At 42.7% G+C, this 22,597-nt stretch overlaps 1 protein-coding gene across 1 annotated transcript; it reads left to right on the forward strand.

Annotated features, from left to right (window-relative positions):
• The first annotated feature begins 272 nt into the window (after positions 1-272).
• On the forward strand, positions 273-21,789 carry LOC121558962 (immunoglobulin superfamily member 5). Its single transcript, XM_041872261.2, has 9 exons — positions 273-471; positions 1,241-1,320; positions 9,771-10,082; positions 15,118-15,417; positions 15,865-16,002; positions 18,386-18,410; positions 19,704-19,792; positions 20,114-20,184; positions 20,761-21,789. The coding sequence occupies exons 2-9, from the start codon at positions 1,275-1,277 to the stop codon at positions 20,872-20,874; spliced, it is 1,095 nt and encodes a 364-aa protein (XP_041728195.2). The 5' UTR covers positions 273-471; positions 1,241-1,274; the 3' UTR covers positions 20,875-21,789.
• The last annotated feature ends 808 nt before the right edge of the window (positions 21,790-22,597 follow it).

The raw sequence follows: 22,597 nt of genomic DNA on the forward strand, positions 1-22,597 counted from the left end.
GCATTTGAATGGAAGAGACCTGACAAATCAAAAAATCGGCTGAGGTCTCAGAGGCCTTAACAGATGTGCTCTCCCTTGGAACACAGCATACTTTTGGTCGGTTGGCATTACAGTGATCAATGTTCTCCCTCTAAATTCACACAAAGGTCATCATGTCTGTCCTGACCCATTCTCCTGAAGAGGGAGGGGAGCTGCCATGAAGCCTCTGTAGACTGGGGGAATTTCAATGGCATTGTTCTCACTGGGACTGTGGGAGTGAGTCATGATGTATGTTTGCCGCCATTTGTTCGAAGCAGGGAGCAAAGTTCGCATTCGTCTGTGGTAATGTTTAACAGGCTGGTTTTGGGTGATATGGTAGCTACAGTACACAACTGCCATACTGGAGGAGATAGCAGCAGCATTGTCAATAGTGTTCCTTAGCTCACAGCCTGTGGTGCAGTACCTGTCAGAAATCCACAAAGTCACACTGAGGTAAGTGAGATAAATACTGTAAAAAAGCTGTATTTTGTTCAACAATACATTTACCCAGTCAACATATTTCTGTGGGAGATAACAGCTCTGTGGTATCTAGCATATACAATAGGAGGACAAACATAGCATATTACCATAAAGATCCTATAATTAATTAATTATAGGACATCTATGATTATTACAACATATAAGTTTGTTGCATCACGATTACAGTTGCATCACGATTACATGATAAAAATGTTATAGTACAAATTTGTGTGTATCTCTTCAGTATATTTTTGGGACTTACTGTACTTATTTTACTGAGTTCTTCTCGAGCTATACCGTAAGGAAATGTTTGTTTAATCCTTGTAAGTACACTTAAATTCAGGTTGGTTGAAATTGAACTATTCAAAGGAACAATTAGAAAACAAACTTTAGGGATGTGTTTTTCTTATTTTAGATAATTAAGTCAATTTCATTTATATGTGAAGAACGTACTCTGAAGTAGAAAAACTTTTTTTAGATTTATTTTTTGGTACATTTAATCAGAGGTAGTAGGTGTTTACATTTCAATTACAAATTCATTACAGAAAAGAAATTCTGTTTTTCCTGCCAATTTAGAAAAGAAAGCAATCAAGATTACTGCTTTTGACTGCCAAAAATGGTGTGCATAATTGTATCTGTAACTCACTGCCACATCCAATTCTGAAATGAATTAAGGTTTACCATCAACACACATTCATTAATGTCGTTTTTATCTCACTCTCTTGTCTCTGTGTCCATTCAGCTTGGAACAATGGTTTGACTGTTCCCTGGGCAGTATGGGCAACCTCATCCCCTTGATACTTCTGGCCTGTGTGGCTCAGGGTAAGACTGCCATACCAACAAGGGCTCCACTTGGGTTAGAATCTTATATCAGAAGCCAGTAATTTGCCTGTGTATCCCCCCTACCACAATGTGCTTGATCATTGAACCCCTTGATATTAAACCCACAGGCACACTAATTAACTTCCTAATGATATATGTGCTCTGCATAATTAATTTCCTCAAAATGCTGGTGTTTCTTGTTAGTGGGAAGATATAGTGGTGAGGGACAAGAGTGTCACTGAATCCCATCTCAAATTAGAGCATGAAAATGTTCATTACTTAAATCATTCTCCCATTCGGTGGAAAAGTATGAGCTATATAAGCTGCCCTAGATATTTCTCAGACCTAATTTCCCAAACGGATACATCATTTATGACTCCACACAGGCCATATCGGCTAACACATTTAGCACTGCACAAACAATTTATACATCACCCAGATTACTTGGAAAGAGCATATTATTTCATATTCCAAAGTTGCACCAGACCCTGTCACGCCCTGACTCAGGGGACGCTTAAATGTTGAGTCAGGGTGTGTATATTCTTTGTTGTGTGTTTTCTATGTTTCGATCTATTATGTGTAGATCTATGTTGGCCGGTGTGGTTCCCAATCAGAGGCAGCTGTAGCTCGTTGTCTCTGATTGGGGATCATACTTAGGCAGCCTATTGGCACTAGTGGGTTGTGGGATCTTGTTCCTTGTAAGGTATGTTGTGTGTGCGCTACCTTGGACTTCACGTTTCGTTTCCTTTGTCGTGTGTTTAATAGTTAAAATAAACATGTACGTATATCACGCTGCGCCTTGGTCTGACCCGTCCTTAAACGAACGTGAGAGACCCATTCATATTTTCCCCTTTACACCTCCATTTATCAATGGAATTAAGTTGTGAAGCACCACTGAAATTCAATTGGGGGATGACTTTTCTAAAGGAGGAGAGCAACGAAAATGCCTCACAGCAAGGTATAGAGCTTCTCTCCTCACAGACTATACAGTCTATCTATTCTTAATCAGGTACACGGTCTTGTGGGTAATTAAATCTAACATGGCACTTCAGCTGTTAATGTGTTTGTTTACCCATCCTAACGTAGTGCTACTTATAGAGTGCCCATCCACTGCCTGCTGCTGCTATGGGCCCTAATTTACACTGTCCTTTTTGTCTGTACTCTACTCTGTAAATTCTGGTTGCCCGAGTCAAATCCTGCTCGCCATCTGGACAGCTCGGCACAGATTTAGAGTCGCTCTCCTCATTTGGACCCACTGGTTTAACATGTGTTTGTCTGGAGCCGACAAGCATGTGACTAATGTATTTTTTTATTTTTTTAAATAAATATATTTTTTGGGGGGGTTGTTGTTTGGGGGTAGATCATCTTTAATATTGCAGGTAGATTGTAACTTCCATCAATGTAATTGTCTGAATCACTTCCAATCCCCCATGTTTTCTTTTTCTTGCAAAAAAATAAAAAAATAAAAAAATATATATATACAGTGGGGAGAACAAGTATTTGATACACTGACGATTTTGCAGGTTTTCCTACTTACAAAGCATGTAGAGGTCTGTAATTTTTATCACAGGTACACTTCAACTTTGAGAGACGGAATCTAATACAAAAATCCAGAAAATCACATTGTATGATTTTTAAGTAATTAATTTGCATTTTATTGCATGACATAAGTATTTGATCACCTACCAACCAGTAAGAATTCCGGCTCTCACAGACCTGTTAGTTTTTCTTTAAGAAGCCCTCCTGTTCTCCACTCATTACCTGTATTAACTGCACCTGTTTGAACTCGTTACCTGTATAAAAGACACCTGTCCACACACTCAATCAAACAGACTCCAACCTTTCCACAATGGCCAAGACCAGAGAGCTGTGTAAGGACATCAGGGATAAAATTGTAGACCTGCACAAGGCTGGGATGGGCTACAGGACAATAGGCAAGCAGCTTGGTGAGAAGGCAACAACTGTTGGCGCAATTATTAGAAAATGGAAGTAGTTCAAGGTAACGGTCAATCATCCTCGGTCTGGGGCTCCATGCAAGATCTCACCTCGTGGGGCATCAATGATCATGAGGAAGGTGAGGGATCAGCCCAGAACTACACGGCAGGACCTGGTCAATGACCTGAAGAGAGCTGGGACCACAGTCTCAAAGAAAACCATTAGTAACACACTACGCCGTCATGGATTAAAATCCTGCAGCGCACGCAAGGTCCCCCTGCTCAAGCCAGCGCATGTCCAGGTCCGTCTGAAGTTTGCCAATGACCATCTGGATGATCCAGAGGAGGAATGGGAGAAGGTCATGTGGTCTGATGAGACAAAAATAGAGCTTTTGGTCTAAACTCCACTCGCCGTGTTTGGAGGAAGAAGAAGGATGAGTACAACCCCAAGAACACCATCCCAACCGTGAAGCATGGAGGTGGAAACATCATTCTTTGGGGATGCTTTTCTGCAAAGGGGACAGGACGACTGCACCGTATTGAGGGGAGGATGGATGGGGCCATGTATCGCGAGATCTTGGCCAACAACCTCCTTCCCTCAGTAAGAGCATTGAAGATGGGTCGTGGCTGTGTCTTCCAGCATGACAACGACCCGAAACACACAGCCAGGGCAACTAATGAGTGGCTCCGTAAGAAGCATCTCAAGGTCCTGGAGTGGCCTAGCCATTCTCCAGACCTGAACCCAATAGAACATCTTTGGAGGGAGCTGAAAGTCCGTATTGCCCAGCGACAGCCCCGAAACCTGAAGGATCTGGAGAAGGTCTGAATGGAGGAGTGGGCCAAAATCCCTGCTGCAGTGTGTGCAAACCTGGTCAAGACCTACAGGAAACGTATGATCTCTGTAATTGCAAACAAAGGTTTCTGTACCAAATATTAAGTTCTGCTTTTCTGATGTGTAAAATACTTATGTCATGCAATAAAATGCAAATTAATTACTTAAAAATCATACAATGTGATTTTCTGGATTTTTGTTTTAGATTCCGTCTCTCACAGTTGAAGTGTACCTATGATAAAAATTACAGACCTCTAGATGCTTTGTAAGTAGGAAAACCTGCTAAATCGGAAGTGTATCAAATACTTGTTCTCCCCACTGTATATATATATATACATATCCTTTAAAAAAAATATATTTCCCTTTATTACTTTCCAACCCCACCACCCCTTCCCTAATTGGAGTAAACTAGTGAACAACAACGCTTAGGCCTCTACTTCCAGCTAATACATACTATACATTTTATGGACACAGTCAATTTTACAATAATTCTATTTTGTAATTTTTTTACTCCTGAACTTCCTCTACCCTCAACCTCTCCGATAATTTTCATGATGTCCATCCGGTTTGCTTCTATATGCCATATCTTTCTAACTGTGCTCTTTCACATAAGCTCTCAACCTATATACAGTGGGGGAAAAAAGTATTTGGTCAGCCACCAATTGTGCAAGTTCTCCCACTTAAAAAGATGAGAGAGGCCTGTAATTTTCATCATAGGTACACGTCAACTATGACAGACAAAATGAGAATTTTTTTTCTCCAGAAAATCACATTGTAGGATTTTTAATGAATTTATTTGCATATTATGGTGGAAAATAAGTATTTGGTCAATAACAAAAGTTTCTCAATACTTTGTTATATACCCTTTGTTGGCAATGACACAGGTCAAACGTTTTCTGTAAGTCTTCACAAGGTTTTCACACACTGTTGCTGGTATTTTGGCCCATTCCTCCATGCAGATCTCCTCTAGAGCAGTGATGTTTTGGGGCTGTCGCTGGGCAACACGGACTTTCAACTCCCTCCAAAGATTTTCTATGGGGTTGAGATCTGGAGACTGGCTAGGCCACTCCAGGACCTTGAAATGCTTCTTACGAAGCCACTCCTTCGTTGCCTGGGAGGTGTGTTTGGGATCATTGTCATGCTGAAAGACCCAGCCACGTTTCATCTTCAATGCCCTTGCTGATGGAAGGAGGTTTTCACTCAAAATCTCACGATACATGGCCCCATTCATTCTTTCCTTTACACGGATCAGTCGTCCTGGTCCCTTTGCAGAAAAACAGCCCCAAAGCATGATGTTTCCACCCCCATGCTTCACAGTAGGTATGGTGTTCTTTGGATGCAACTCAGCATTCTTTGTCCTCCAAACACGACGAGTTGAGTTTTTACCAAAAAGTTCTATTTTGGTTTCATCTGACCATATGACATTCTCCCAATCCTCTTCTGGATCATCCAAATGCACTCTAGCAAACTTCAAACGGGCTTGGACATGTACTGGCTTAAGCAGGGGGGACACGTCTGGTACTGCAGGATTTGAGTCCCTGGCGGCGTAGTGTGTTACTGATGGTAGGCTTTGTTACTTTGGTCCCAGCTCTCTGCAGGTCATTCACTAGGTCCCCCCGTGTGGTTCTGGGATTTTTGCTCACCGTTCTTGTGATCATTTTGACCCCACGGGGTGAGATCTTGCGTGGAGCCCCAGATCGAGGGAGATTATCAGTGGTCTTGTATGTCTTCCATTTCCTAATAATTGCTCCCACTGTTGATTTCTTCAAACCAAGCTGCTTTCCTATTGCAGATTCAGTCTTCCCAGCCTGGTGCAGGTCTACAATTTTGTTTCTGGTGTCCTTTGACAGCTCTTTGGTCTTGGCCATAGTGGAGTTTGGAGTGTGACTGTTTGAGGTTGTGGACAGGTGTCTTTTATACTGATAACAAGTTCAAACAGGTGCCATTAATACAGGTAACGAGTGGAGGACAGAGGAGCCTCATAAAGAAGAAGTTACAGGTCTGTGAGAGCCAGAAATCTTGCTTGTTTGTAGGTGACCAAATACTTATTTTCCACCATAATTTGCAAATAAATTCATTAAAAATCCTACAATGTGATTTTCTGGAAAAAAATTCTCAATTTGTCTGTCATAGTTGACGTGTACCTATGATGAAAATTACAGGCCTCTCTCATCTTTTTAAGTGGGAGAACTTGCACAATTGGTGGCTGACTAAATACTTTTTTTCCCCACTGTAGCTGTACTATGATATTTGCATTGCTACTAAGTAACCCTCCAATTGTTCTCCACTATTCCCCCCGCTAAAGCCCCTCCCCATCCCAAGTTGGGTTGTCATCCCAGTGATCGGCATACCACCCCTGTCCCCCCGGATCCCTAGGCCCCCCGAGAGGCCACAGGACCCATCCTTCGAAAACAGCACACAGTGCCACCCAGAAAACAGAAGCAGGTCAACCGCCAAAAGCATTTCCAATACTCTCACCTCAATATATATATATATATATATATATATATATAGCTATTAAAAATATATATCTATTCAAATATCTTGCATATCTTAATTTCCATCATTATCAATTAATATGCGTAATAATGTCGGCAGCATGCGAAGGATTGTTACGTATAACCCGGATTGCCATTGTATTACATTACATTTTTGTCAAGCAATTATTATTTTAGCAAACAATTATTGTGGTTCATCTTATATTCTCCCTAACATCCTTACCCCCTTGCAACAGATGTGGGATACACACACACGCACATACTCTAACACACTCAATCCCTTTCCTCCACAATCAACCATAAGCTCAGATGCTCAACGGTTGTTACAACCCAGAGGCCAACTCAAGAAAGGACCTGATTTACGAATGCATATACAGTTACAATGGGGAGAACAAGTATTTGATACACTGCCGATTTTGCAGGTTTTCCTACTTACAAAGCATGTAGAGGTCTGTAATTTTTATCATAGGTACACTTCAACTGTAAGAGACGGAATCTAAAACAAAAATCCAGAAAATCACATTGTATGATTTTTAAGTAATTCATTTGCATTTTATTGCATGACATAAGTATTTGATACATAAGAAAAGCAGAACTTAATATTTGGTACAGAAACCTTTGTTTGCAATTACAGAGATCATACGTTTCCTGTAGGTCTTGACCAGGTTTGCACACACTGCAGCAGGGATTTTGGCTCACTCCTCCATACAGACCTTCTCCAGATCCTTCAGGTTTCGGGGCTGTCGCTGGGCAATACGGACTTTCAGCTCCCTCCAAAGATTTTCTATTGGGTTCAGGTCTGGAGACTGGCTAGGCCACTCCAGGACCTTGAGATGCTTCTTACGGAGCCACTCCTTAGTTGCCCTGGCTGTGTGTTTCAGGTCGTTTTCATGCTGGAAGACCCAGCCACGACCCATCTTCAATGCTCTTACTGAGGGAAGGAGGTTGTTGGCCAAGATCTCGCGATACATGGCCCCATCCATCCTCCCCTCAATACGGTGCAGTCGTCCTGTCCCCTTTGCAGAAAAGCATCCCCAAAGAATGATGTTTCCACCTCCATGCTTCACGGTTGGGATGGTGTTCTTGGGGTTGTACTCATCATTCTTCTTCCTCCAAACACGGCGAGTGGAGTTTAGACCAAAAAGCTCTACTTTTGTCTCATCAGACCACATGACCTTCTCCCATTCCTCCTCTGGATCATCCAGATGGTCATTGGCAAACTTCAGACGGGCCTGGACATGCGCTGGCTTGAGCAGAGGGACCTTGCGTGCCCTGCAGGATTTTAATCCATGACGGCGTGGTGTGTTACTAATGGTTTTCTTTGAGACTGTGGTCCCAGCTCTCTTCAGGTCATTGACCAGGTCCTGCCGTGTAGTTCTTGGCTGATCCCTCACCTTCCTCATGATCATTGATGCCCCACGAGGTGAGATCTTGCATGGAGCCCCAGACCGAGGGTGATTGACCGTCATCTTGAACTTCTTCCATTTTCTAATAATTGCGCCAACAGTTGTTGCCTTCTCACCAAGCTGCTTGCCTATTGTCCTGTAGCCCATCCCAGCCTTGTGCAGGTCTACAATTTTATCCCTTATGTCCTTACACAGCTCTCTGGTCTTGGCCATTGTGGAGAGGTTGGAGTCTGTTTGATTGAGTGTGTGGACAGGTGTCTTTTATACAGGTAACGAGTTCAAACAGGTGCAGTTAATACAGGTAATGAGTGGAGAACAGGAGGGCTTCTTAAAGAAAAACTAACAGGTCTGTGAGAGCCGGAATTCTTACTGGTTGGTAGGTGATCAAATACTTATGTCATGCAATAAAATGCAAATTAATTACTTAAAAATCATACAATGTGATTTTCTAGATTTTTGTTTTAGATTCCGTCTCTCACAGTTGAAGTGTACTTATGATAAAAATTACAGACCTCTACATGCTTTGTAAGTAGGAAAACCTGCAAAATCGGCAGTGTATCAAATACTTGTTCTCCCCACTGTATAGCTGTTTGAGAAAGCATGCAAGATTGAGCAAAAATTGACAAACATTTTAGATTTGATTAACCTATGTCAAATCCTAGGTGATGGAGATCAGATACACCCTCTTCCCCTGAGACACAAACACTCTGGTCCCCCGTTGTAACCATTTTCCCCAAGCATCTCCGTGCAGTCAGACCTTTGATTATTTTGTGCCACCAGGGCCACAATAATATGCCCCCTCTATGATTGTCCGAGTGTGACCCCCTCCCCATGGGTTACTGCAGCCAGTGTTGCCAGCACTGCCACTACCTGGGTGGGGGTACCCCACTGGAATCCCCACCGGCTAGGTACAAGGTCTTCAAGGTTCTCATTAGCAGCTTTGAGAATTTCCTTGTATATTATGCTCTCCCACCAGGGGGCTCTGGCTTTGTAGGACCAACCCTGCCAGGCAGGCTCAGAATCTTGAGGGTCTCTGACCGCATTTATTTTTCTGTTTTGGCTGCATATAGGCAACTAACAGCAGGGCCATAAAACAGATGGGGATTTCTCTTTGGTGTATGGGTCACTCAGGTGGGTGTCTAGGATATAGTGTTGGGGACAGTTCCATCATGATAGGACAATAAAAAAATAGATTAGATGTATAATAATAATAAATAATGTATACTTTATTTTAAAATGTATATCCCTCATCTGCACAAAATTGAAAGCTCTCTCTCATAACCCCTGCTCACAGATACACGTTGGTTCTGGGATATGCAACCATTTCCTTTCTCCCTCACTTAACGCCACACTTTTCCAAACACAAAAACGCACACCACACCTTCTATCACAATACATCCACACATACCCACATACTATGCCTTCTATGTCTAATGTTTTACCTCTGTCTGCATTCAAAAGATTTATACGCAAATTTGGGGTAAGAAAGAGAGAGATAAGTTTGTGTAGGTCACATTTCAAAAGTCTTCTCGACTCAGTTTTACGCAATGTTTTTTTGAGGATGAGTTTTATAGTCAGATCTTGCATGTTTCTAACAGCCTTACAATCAACCAAGACAGTCACACCTCATGTACCATATCAGAGAGTGATTCAGTGGGATTCAAATGTGTCATTGGTTTCCATTATAACTCAATCATGATTATATCACAACACCCCAATGTCACCCACATTTTCCGTGCACCATGCTTCTGACGCCCATGTCTCTGTCTGTCCCTGTTAGTGCTGGAGGCCCGGATGCAGCTGGAGCCCAGAACCATCACTGTGCTGCGAGGTGACACGGCCCGGCTGATCTGCAGCACGGCTGAGCCCTGGCAGGTCATGGTGTGGATCCTCAACGGTGGCTCTGTGTTGACCATCTCAGCCCAGTACGGTATTCTCTCAAACAACCCCAATGTGACCGCCATGAACCGCTCCACCAATCAGCTCTCCAGCTGGGAATTTGCACTGAAGAGAGTCCAGCGCAGCCACCAGGGAGAGGTGACCTGTGACCTCCAAAACATCCAGAGGCAAACTGCCGATCTGTTTGTTCAAGGTTTGTGTGCTTTTCTCATTTGGCTGTCCTTGAGGTGGCTGTCTACTGGCAGGCTGACAATATTCAGTATGGCAGAGAAACAAAGGAGCCACGGTTACTGTACGGCAAAGGTTTTTCAAGAGAGGATTTCAAAAGCCAGCTGTGAAGTGGGATTTTCTATTCTTATGGATTCTCTCTCTCTCTCCTTGTCTCTCACACATGTACGCACACTCACGTGTACACGTTCATACACACACAAAGAAAACGAAACAGATGGAACCCCTTTTGAAAACAATGGCAGAATGAAAGAAGACAGAAAGGGGAATTTAACCTTGACTAGGAGAACAAAAAGTTGAACCTCATCCTTGATGATGCCACCCACACACTCCCTGACACTAGAGACAAAAACTAAATGTTTTCCTAAGCCATATTGGCTTGTTGTTTTAATTGAATGCTTTTGTTTTAACTTGTTTGGGGTTTCATGCATGCAGCAGATTTTCTCCAGTTTTTCTCAAAGCAGCTGATTTGGTTGTTGGGCATCGATCCAGGTGTATATCAATGGAGGGAATTTATTTGGGGCCTGTCTTAGAGTAAGACTGCTGCAGTGGCTGTATGACATTGTTGATGCCAGGGTTGGAGGGTGTGGGATGGAAATCGATTGGGCCAGTTATAAATACAGGGTGGAGGGCACTCTCCTGAGCGCCAGTCATACACCAGCCGGGATTTAGAGTATGTCATCCCTCACCTGATACGCCCTCCCTCTATCCCTGTATTCCTCTATTGCTCTATCCATCTTTTCCTGTTTCCCTCTTTCCCTGTTTCCCTTTTCCCCCCTCTATCTCTCTTTCCATATGTTTCTCCATCTCTGTTTCTTGACTTGGATGCCGATTAAGGCAGCCCCCCGCACCTCTCTGATTCAGAGGGGTTGGGTTAAATGCGGAAGACACATTTCGGTTGAATGCATTCAGTTGTACAACTGACTAGGTATCCTCTTTCCTTTTCCCCTCTGTCCCTGTTTCCCTCTATCCTTCTGTTTCCCTCTATCCCTCTGTCCCTGTTCCCTCTATCCCTCTCTCTGTTTCCCTCTATCCCTCTGTCCCTGTTTCCCTCTATCCTTCTGTTTCCCTCTATCCCTCTGTCCCAGTTTCCCTCTATCCTTCTGTTTCCCTCTATCCCTCTCTCTGTTTCCCTCTATCCCTCTGTCTCGGTTTCCCTCTATCCCTCTCTCTGTTTCCCTCTATCCCTCTCTCTGTTTCCCTCTATCCCTCTCTCTGTTTCCCTCTATCCCTCTGGCCCTGTTTCCCTCTATCCCTCTCTCTGTTTCCCTCTATCCCTCTGTCCCTGTCTCCCTCTATCCTTCTGTTTCCCTCTATCCTTCTGTTTCCCTCTATCCTTCTGTTTCCCTCTATCCCTCTCTCTGTTTCCCTCTATCCCTCTGTCTCTGTTTCCCTCTATCCCTCTCTCTGTTTCCCTCTATCCCTCTCTCTGTTTCCCTCTATCCCTCTCTCTGTTTCCCTCTATCCCTCTCTCTGTTTCCCTCTATCCCTCTCTCTGTTTCCCTCTATCCCTCTCTCTGTTTCCCTCTTTCCCTCTGTCCCTGTTTCCCTCTATCCCTCTCTCTGTTTCCCTCTATCCCTCTGTCCCTGTTTCCCTCTATCCTTCTGTTTCCCTCTATCCCTCTCTCTGTTTCCCTCTATCCCTCTCTCTGTTTCCCTCTATCCCTCTCTCTGTTTCCCTCTATCCCTCTCTCTGTTTCCCTCTATCCCTCTCTCTGTTTCCCTCTATCCCTCTCTCTGTTTCCCTCTATCCCTCTGTCTCTGTTTCCCTCTATCCCTCTCTCTGTTTCCCTCTATCCCTCTCTCTGTTTCCCTCTATTAATTTGTCCCTGCATCCATCCTTTTGTTCCATTGGGAGGATTTAAACCACTGTTTCACATAATGGATTTCCTAGTCAGGCATGGTTTCCAAAGTATCACTGTCTGTGCTTTGAACTATTGGTTATCTTGTTCAAATTTATTCTATTGATATATTTGCAGCAAGTTCATTAATGACTGAAAATTCTCTTCTTGAACTTTTATTTGGATCTTGAGGACATTACTGTTTTCCTTGTTGTTATTCAATTTCTTATCGTTGATGCAGTGCTTTCCCCACTGTAATCACAGTGCATTTCTCTGATTTCCAGTATGCAGATAGACTCTGTTCCACAGGGGCGAAGGTGTGGAGAGATTGAGTGGCACAAATATTGAATAGTGTTCAAAAGTCAGGGCAGGATAACAATCAGAGCTCCTCCGCAGTTTTTGCTGAAATTGTTATCTCTCCAAGCCAAAAGTATCCCAGTGAATCATCTCAGAGAGTTTGCTGGGGATGCCCTGCATGGCAAAGAATTACCACAGAGAATACTCAGCCAGAAATGAAGAAAGATGAAGGATGATTACAAGCCGTACTCTGGGACAGGATTCACCAAAACTGATAAGCTGGTATGGACAGTAGCAATGCTAGGAGGTGTTGCTGATATCTCCTCTACATTCTACAGTCATATAATCTTATTATAAACTCCACTCATATTGGGAAGTTGGACCAAAGACAAATTGGTTGTAAACAAGAAAAGCTGTGAAATGAATAATTCATTTTGCGATAAAAACATAAATATTGTATTAATGTTTACTCTGCAACGTTTTAGCATAAACATGAATGAGATGGTTATGATGATGATATGTAAAAAAACAACAACATGATGATGACATATCGCCGGGTGATGAATCTCTATTACACCATACAGGAAATTCAGATAGTCCCCTTTCCTTTCTCATTATTCAGCTAATTTCGCCCTGCTGTCCTCCATGCAAAAAGGAGGGAACAAAGCAATGACCCATTGCCTTCAATATATTACAGGAGTCCTCCTTTATTACCAGAGTTACACATTATCCCTGACATACACTGAGTATACCAAACATTAGGAACAGCGTCCTAATATTGAGTTGCACAACCCCTTTTGCCATCAGAACAGACTCAATTCATCGGGGAATGGACTCTACAAGGTATCGAAAGCGTTCCACAGGGATGCTGGCCCAGTTGTGTCAAGATGGCTGGATGTCCTTTGAGTGGTGGACCATTCTTGATACACACAGGAAACTGTTGAGTGTGAAAAACCCAGCGGTGTTGCAGTTCTTGACACAAACCGGTGTGCTACTACCATGCCCTGTTCAAAGGCACTTAAATATTTTGTCTTGCCCATTCACCTTCTGGATGGCACACATACACAATCCACGTCTCAATTGTCTCAAGGCTTAAAAATCATTATTTAATATGTCTCCTCTCCTTCATCTACACTGATTTGAAGTGGATTTAACAAGTGACATCAAGAGGGATCATAGCTTTCACCTGGATTCACCTGGTCAGTATATGTCATGGAAAAAGCAGGTGTTCTTAATGTTTTATATACTCAGTGTATGTAACCACTACCCATTAACAATAGTGCATGGTGGATCAAGCCCTCCAGTGTGGATGCAGAGGATCTCAGAGCCTTTTAATTAATAGTGCATCTAGGCGTTTTCCAGTTACCAGTCAGCAACTCTGCTGGTGATTTGTGGCCCGTTGGTCCAAATATACCATATTCACTGGAGACTGGCCCCTTGCTCTCCTCAGCCCTCCATTCTAATTGTCCAATATGAATGTGATGTAAACACACCCACACAGAACGTATACACACATACTGCTTGCAGACACACAAACAAACACACACATACATGCACGTACACGCACGTGTACACACACACGCACACACACACACACACGCAGACACACACACACACACACACACACATATTCTCTTGAACAAATCAATATGTCTGTATGGGGTTGTTGAATATGAACAGAATGTGCTGTAAGGGCCAGAGCCGAGGATGAGGCCACTCTGATGTAAATCAGAGACGAGTGAGTGTGCCTTTCGTGATTGGGCTGGAGAGCCGCAGCATGCTGTTCATCAGAATAAATTCACACACAGACACACATACAAACACATGCATAACAACTAGTGCTTTTGGAACATACAATACTGCTAATCCGAGCAGAAAGTGCCCATACAGATTAAATACTATCCCTCAGAGTTGCAATTTCCCTGCCGAGGGCCCTGTTGAAAAATCACAGGAATTAAAAAGAGCTGTACTCCTCACCAGCATCTTCTCAGGGAACAGTCACAAAGCCTGTCTAAGATGGCTAGGCTTACTGTGATTAACAAACCTTATGAAACCTTATTTCAGAGATCATTTAGATTGGAATGATGGGGGAGGAGCCTCATGTTGTAAGGGACTGACTATCTTTCCTCAAATGTTTCAATCTTCCATCCATGATTAGCTGCAGTAGTTTATTAGTCCATGGAAGTGAGATGCTGTTTTCTTCTGATCCTTATTCCTTTATTGCACTGCTGAGATTTGCTTAGAGCTTTAAATGGCTTCCTTTTACAGCCTTTTCAATGGGGAGACAGTGTAATCAAAGTTACATATCAACTTACGGTATATAACACCAAATCAAATATCAAGACGCAGCCTATGATGAACGGGGGAGCAGTCTTTGTGCACAGAACATTGAGGGCTTTGATCCTGAATCAACAGACATGTAATTCAGTTAGACGAAGCTTCAGTAATTATCTATCTATAGCAATTCTCTGCTGCACCGTCTGCTTTTCACTCTGCCAGACAATAGACTTCACAGAAGATATTGCCCAGTCTAAGTGTCTTATTTGGCTGCCAGTGTATAAGGGGGGAAAGAGGCATTCTCCGATCAGCTAATTGAGACCTCGAGGCACACGTTCAATCATTTAGGAAGAGTAAGAAGCCTCTATAAGTGAGCAGGTCAATTGCGATCGGAGAATCCCTATCAGTCTCAGGATACACATGCATACAGTATACACGCATACTGCGTAATGCACACAGTGCCTTCCTGTAATCCATAAACGTGACAGAACTTGCTAAATACTACACACGCTCTTGCAAAATAGCACAATGGACTAGAAAGAAAATACATTCAGTATCCCAAAACAATTAATATTTTCTTTCCAGAGAGGGGTAATGTGGCCATCACAGGGGGGAACGTGACTGTGCTGAAGGGGGAAGAGGTCCTGTTCCAGTGCCTGGCTGTAGGCTGGTACCCAGAGCCCAGTCTGACTTGGCTGGTGAACGGCAGAGAGGTGGACCAGGGTCAGTACAACATCAGCACTGAAGGGCCTGTTGATGTGGATGGGCTCTACAACCTGACCAGTGATCTCAGCGTCCAGGCAGCAGAGAGCTCTCATGTGGAGTGCCTAGCCTCTGTCTCTGCCCTCCCCACGCCCCAGGCCAGCAGTGTGCGTCTGACTGTGGGTGAGAAACACAAACTCTCTCTCTCTCGCTCTCGCTCTCGCTCTTTCTCTCTACTCAGAGCTGGGGTTTGTCTATGTCCATATATTCATCAGTGAAAGCAGACGGTGGGGGGTTGTTATTGGTGATGAGAGAAATTACAAGAAAGGCATTGCAAGATAGACACAAGGCTTTTATCACCATTGAAGTGGAGCAAAGTGTTCCCAATCTCTCTGAAGTCATCCTACATAAATAGAGTATTGGGAGCTGCAGGATTTGGTTTGCTAACGGTGTTATGTTGCATACTGAGTTTCCCCTCTGTGGTTTGGGTAATCTTTAAAATACATTAAATAGCGTAAACAAAAGACAGCAAACCCTGATAATAGACTGTATCAATTAAAATATTAATTAAAGAATGACATTTTTCAGCTTCTTTGGGACTAAACCTCATAAATTACATTATTTGTTTAGTTGCAGAGGTGGTGGCGGAGAATGTATGCGACGACTGCACTGTTCTAATTGCAGTAACTGCCTCAGTGGCCACCGTCCTCCTGCTCCTGCTACTGAGCATCTGCATTGTCCTCTGTTACAGACGGAGGAGAAGAGCAAGTAAGCACCTTTCTTTTCTTTTTATATGGCTCAGTGAAAAATGTCCACCCCCCCGCCCTCACGAGAATAATGATTAAAGTATAATGAAGGAGTTAGGCTGTCACACGCAGTGATTCTGCAGTGTGCCCCACGCCTGCATCGGCAAGGGCATGGGTTTTTGAATGCATACAGAACTTCAACTGTCAGCAGAATACTCCAGTTCTAAAGTGCTGGCTTTGGCCTAACCTCCCACCTGTCCATAAAACACAGGAGCACCACCATGGAGAAACAGTTGTCCAGGAGAGACACACTGGACAGAGCACCTCCTGGTGGTCACTCTATGGAAATGCAGTTATTCTGTCACTAAGTAAGGAACACAGGTAGACAGACTCATGAATATGGGTGAGAATTACATTAAGCAGGAGTTAGCCTATAATATTGTTTATTTTCCATTTGCTAGGTTGAATAATCTGAGAGTTATGTCAATCATCAAACAGTCTTATGATCTGGTGTTACATATACCAAGACCAATTCAAAATGACTCTAATAGGGGCCACAATCCACAAACATGTCTCTGAAGTGACCCCAAAAAATCTTCAACTTCCTACTCCTGGAATTAATGTCTTACTGGGTTACCAGCAGCCAGTGAATAGAAGGTTTTGTGAGTCTTTGGCGGCTTTAGGAGTAGAGATGGTTGGTGAGGAGTTTTTGGAGAGCCATCTCAGAGGGGATCGTTGTTGTGGGCGACGAGGCAGCCGTCTGGCTGTTTGTGTGTGATAACAAAACCTGCCCCTGAGTCATACATTAGACTGCTCTAATCCCTGTGACTGATTCAGATTAGTGCAAATAAGGGCCATTATTTGGGAGCTGTAGGATTATCTTAATAAGGCAGGTGTGCCCTCTTTAGTACATTTACAGTATTCACCCAATAGTCTGGTATCTTTTTCACTGTCCTTTATTTTGTCCAGTTCCTTTCCCCCCGCTTTCCTTATTGTAAATCCCAGGAAGCAAAGCGTCAAATCAACATAATCAGGATTTTTCACATTTAAGAAAATGGTATGGTTCCAAGTCAGTCCTGCTCTCTGTGAGCTAATCCAACACACTAAAGAGTTATGTGTGCATTGCAATTATTTGAACAGAATGGGGATGAAATATATTCACCTTAATAACTTTGGACAGTATGGGTTTAACATAAAACATAAAGACAGAGGCAATTTCTCCTCCTGTAAAACCAGGAGGAGCCCGTCTGGTGTTCAACCTTCCCAAGTTCTCTCATGTCACCCCGCTCCTCCGCACACTCCACTGGCTTCCAGTTGAGGCTCGCATCTACTACAAGACCATGGTGCTTACCTACGGAGCTGTGAGGGGAACACCTCCTTACCTTCAGGCTCTGATCAGACCCTACACCCAAACAAGGGCACTACGTTCATCCACCTCTGGCCTGCTAGCCCCCCTACCTCTACGGAAGCACAGTTCCCGCTCAGCCCAGTCAAAGCTATTTGCTGCTCTGGCACCCCAATGGTGGAACAAGCTCCCCCACGATGCCAGGACAGCGGAGTCACTGACCACCTTCCGGAGACACTTGAAACCCTACCTCTTTAAGGAATACCTGGAATAGTATAAAAGTAATCCCCCCCATTAAAAAAAAAAAGAAGAAAAAAAAAGAAATGGTTGTCCCACTGGCTATCATAAGTTGAATGCACCAATTTGTAAGTCGCTCTGGATAAGAGCATCTGCTAAATGACGTAAATGTAAATGTAAAAGAGTCTGGTTTATCCTTCTCCTGGGCCGGCACCATCTGTACCACCATTGTTATAGAATAGTTTTGGCTCTGGCCAGGGCCTTGGGCTAAGAAAGATAATGATGTTGTGTAATAATATTCATTAACAATAAGCTCAGGCTTTCATTCTAACATTTCTAAAGTGACCTCAGGCTACAGTGAGTGTGTGCTGGCCCAAAACGAGTGAACGCTGCATTTACAGCTGTCATACATACACTCTTAGAAAAAAAGGTGCCATCTAGAACCTTAAAGGGTTCTTCGGCTGTCCCTATAGAAGAACCCTTTCAAGAACCCTTTTTGGTTGCAGATAGAACCCTTTCTTCATGGAACCCAAAAGGGTTCTACCTGAAACTAAAAAGGGTTTTACCTGGAACCAAAAAGGGTTCTCATATAGGGACAGCTGAAGAACCCTTTTGGAACCCTTTTTTCTAAGAATGTATTTTGGAGCTTCAGACACTGAGCAAACTAAATGATGCTGTGGTCTATGCAACCACAAGCAAGGTCAGGATTACTGTATTGGTCCAGATTGAGCATTGAGACAGTGAAAATCCTGGATGATAGCCATAATGTAAGATCACATAAGATCATGACTGTTGTATTTTTCTGTATTTGGTTGTCTTTCAGAATCAAGCCAACCGGAGGCAATAAGGTGAGAGTTTGATGCTCTTTGTGCCGTTCTTTCTAACCTCTCAACCTGCTTGTTAATGTGGGATTATACAATGTTTGAAAAGGTACAGACCTTGGTGTTTCTTTTATTGGCGAGAGCTGACAAATGAAAATACAGGATCAAATGTGGCTACTTTAGAGGATGTGACTAACCATCCATAAAACCATTTATGGAAAACATTTGTGAGAGGGAACTAATACAGTCTCATCCTATTGATTCAAAATTCCATTAGTCCTTTACACAAGTTACTGCTGGGTCTCAGCATAAATCTTAGTAAATAAGTCAACCCAAAGGCATGTATTTATATGGCTCTGAGTCTGCCTTGTGTCTGAGAAGAGACTGGGATTTTATAGTTAATTAAAATAAAGAATTTAGAATAATTATTTGGAACATTAGATGGTTATTAGATTATAACATCCACTTTAAGATTGAAACTCTAGTTTACTCAAAAATATACACATGGCAGTCAATGCAGTCAATTAAACAGAAATACATGGATATTACAATACATACACAATAACACTTTCAAGTTGAAATCACAAGTGAAATTCATGACAGTATGTACAGTCAGGAGACTCAAAATAATTTGCATAGGTATAGAATGGGCGACTTTTTATATCTCTCAGTCCTGGCCTGTTGAATTGAAAGCAGGTGTGTACTGCGAATGGAGCTGCCTGACACTTGTCCTCGGCAGGCAGGTAACCAGTCTCTGAAGGGGGACTTGAAGCAAAGGCACAGTTTCTCTCTTTTCTCATGAAGTGAGGGCAGTGATAGTGACGTCAGAGCATTGTTGTATCCAGGATATGCCGTGCCAAGGATGATTCTGCAAGTATGCTTCTGTATTGGTCAGAGAGGGCTTGAGTCAAGGAGCTGTGCCAAGCTGGTGCTGCATTCTCTAGGCAGGGTCAAACATAGCTAGTAGATAACGTTTTATACCATTTGTCAGCAGTTTTAATGTCCCTAATGATACCATTCCACTATTGAAGCAGTGAACACGCTGACTTAAGAGTGGTTAAGTCTAAATAAATTGAATAATGATATGGCTCTTTTTTTTTCATAGGTATCAGCGCATTACATTGGGGAAAAAACACTAAAGCCTGTACACTGCAGTCACAAGACAAGACAATTGATAGGACCAACATAAAGCTCACAAAACTGTTGCTTCTTTCAAGGTTGCACCATTTTCCTGCTGTAGGAAACTGGCTCAAATTAAGATCCTACATCTGTAGGAATAGGTCATATTTTCCATTGGGCTTTTCCTCTGGGTTTCCACAGGATAGACGAATCAGAGAGCGGGAGAAGCTCTATTGCCGAGGCAACAGGAGGGAAGGTCAACCTGGGATACACAACAGAGGGCCACTCAGGTGAGAGTCAGGGTGACAAATACCCCTTCTCCTCATTAGGACACATTATCTTCAACATCTAATGAGATTAGTGTGGTAGGTAAGCATAGAAAATCAGAATGGATAGGCTATTGTATTTTATCTGTTATTTTTAGAATTTAGTATTTTTTAGTATTATAGGCTACTAACAGCATTAGAGGCTATAATTGACAATGATGTAATCATAATGCCATGTTCTATGTTGGAGCCGCTGTACTATACTTCCCCTGAGCATACAGTGTGGTACAGTGAAATGGTCAGAGGGGATGTCAGGTCAGGTAAACGCCTGTTCTCACTCGACAGACGCTGGCCGCAGTGACCTCATCGTCACTGGGGGAACCCACAGCCAGATGAGGTCCATCAGAGCTCACAAGGTAAGGAGAGAGAGAGAGAGCAACTTACCGCAGCTGAATAATGCAGAGTCAGTCTCCATACTGCAGCCGGAGCCCCTGACACCTCCCAGGCTCTCACATTGACGGGGACAGCAGGGATCCTCCCCTGGCCGGGGGACAGCTAACTTTCAATGGCTGCAATCGAAATGGCATCCTATTCACTCTAGAGTGCACTAGTTTTGACCAGGGCCCATGATTCACTCATAATGAACCTACTGTACTGTATATGATAACAGTCTAACCAACTGACTGTTCAAAATGTGATTTGCTGGATATATAGATTAAAGTTAGTTGTCAATAATATATTGTATATTAGTTCATCAATGTTGATGAGCTAATGGAGCTTCTTAGATGCTTTTATAAAGATTGTTAAGAAATAACACCAGTAACTGATTGGAATATTGATCAAAGGAATGTTCAGAGTTGTTGCATGATCAGTAATGGTGATGGGAGAACGATATGCCAACCACACTCTCCTTGCCTTGTTCTTCAAGTAGCTTTACACAAGGTCAGAAGTTCAACTGTCACAAAATATTCACCTTTTGTTCTATATTCCAGATCCCAGATGTTGTCTCTTCCAGTAACTTCTCGCTAAACACTAGTCAGAGTAATGTCCCAACTGACCACAGTGGAGATGGCTCCAAGAACGTTAGAAGAGTGACTACGGTGTGATTGTCGTATGGGGTCCAAACAAGACATGCTGGATTTTGCTGTTACATTAGTGTATCATTGCCAATTATGCTACACAACATGCTTTTCATGACATGAAATGTATCACACTTTTATCTAAGATATTATTGTACATACTGTATGTATATTCACTTGATGTAAACTATTTTTACATTTTTGTACTGTCACTGCATATTGAGGATACCTAATCCCATGGAATTAACTCTCAACACATTGTTTGTGGGTTTTTGGGATCACACAGACCAAGGTATCAAATGACTGACTCTCTCATACCTCTTTGTTCTCACTCACACATTCTTCCAAGGTTTTAGGAGTAGTAAACCACCATCCACCGGCTATAGTGATATGGATTAAGAAAGCCAATAGCCTGGACCCTACTGAGTCATGGGTTCATCATTGAGATCTGTTGTGTAACTTTATGTTAATCCTCCTGTCAACAGTTACATGGCCAACTCACCATCATCCCAATGCTCAGCTAGGTTTCACATTCTCATAGGTGACAGGGATCAGAAAAGATAAAGCATGGGACAATTTTCGGCAATGTAGTGGCATGGTACCAAGACCTCCTTGTAAGTAGATGTTATCCCGGCAGATACATGGGTCTGTATTGACCAATCATCACATTGGTCAATGGCAAGGCCTGGGAAGTGAGTGACAGCAGGTATTCTAGTGGCATTTTCCTCCAGTTGAGGTGTTATAGGATAGGGATACCTTCCTGTTCATCGATGAATGATGCCAACATTAATAATGTATGCTATCCCTTCCTGTGAAAATGGATACAAGTGATATTCAACAAAAAGGAAAACAGAAATAGCTTTTTATTACATGCAATATGTAAACTTGCTCTTCAAAAGCTGCCTATGATATAAAAAATAAAGCATGTCCTATATTACACTACCAGTCAAAGGTTTTGACACACCTACTCATTCAAGGGTTTTTCTTTATATTTACTATTTTTTACATTGTAGAGTAATAGTGAAGACATCAAAACTATGTAATAACACATATGGTTAGTGTCATGATTCCTCTATTGACGCAGATATAATAATGACGATTTTTTATCTGTGGTTCCTGTCGTTTTCTGTCTAAGTGCTGCAGAGATTCCTTCTGTGTGACCAAAATTGTCGGTTTTAGGAACAAACTAAATGAATCGACAATAAACTGAGAACGGGATACATCTCTCTGAATATAAATATATCTAAACACATTTCTATATTATATGAAGGGTGAAAATGTGCTATCGAGCAGAGCCAGTTGTTACGGTCTCAAGAGTCTGCTGTTAGTGACGGTGTCTGTGTAGGAGACTCAGTTGAGCGGATCTCGGTGTGTGTGTTGCTATTCTTCCCCAGGACCACGATCTGCTCAACATCTTTTAGGAGTCTGGAATTCTGGCTGTAAATTCATTTGTTCTGATCCCGACTGGAATTCTGACCCTCCCATAAGCTTTACATTAGCATGGGTGTATTTCTTGGCCAGTTAGTTCACCCAAATTGCAATGACATTGGTTTCCTTACCCTGTAAGCCAGTCTATGGACAAGGTATGACAACAACATGCTTTGGTTTGGTTTCCCTTGCACTGTTGTCACATGGTAGCGTTTTGGCATTTGTGGCACAAGTCTCATTCAAGTCATTTGACCGATATTGGCATTTCTCACACATCAGTATGAAAAATGAATGCTAAATGACTAAAATGTAATGTAATGTA

The sequence above is a fragment of the Coregonus clupeaformis genome, chromosome 5 (genome assembly GCF_020615455.1).
Source record: "Coregonus clupeaformis isolate EN_2021a chromosome 5, ASM2061545v1, whole genome shotgun sequence".
Classification (NCBI taxonomy): Eukaryota; Metazoa; Chordata; class Actinopteri; order Salmoniformes; family Salmonidae; genus Coregonus; species Coregonus clupeaformis.

Coding starts and splice junctions, on each gene's coding strand:
- LOC121558962 (XM_041872261.2), top strand. CDS start 1,275: ATGGGCAACCTCATCCCCTTGATACTTCTGGCCTGTGTGGCTCAGG. Junction 18,411..19,703: donor AGCCAACCGGAGGCAATAAG/GTGAGAGTTTGA, acceptor GGGTTTCCACAG/GATAGACGAATCAGAGAGCG. Junction 19,793..20,113: donor CACAACAGAGGGCCACTCAG/GTGAGAGTCAGG, acceptor CTCACTCGACAG/ACGCTGGCCGCAGTGACCTC.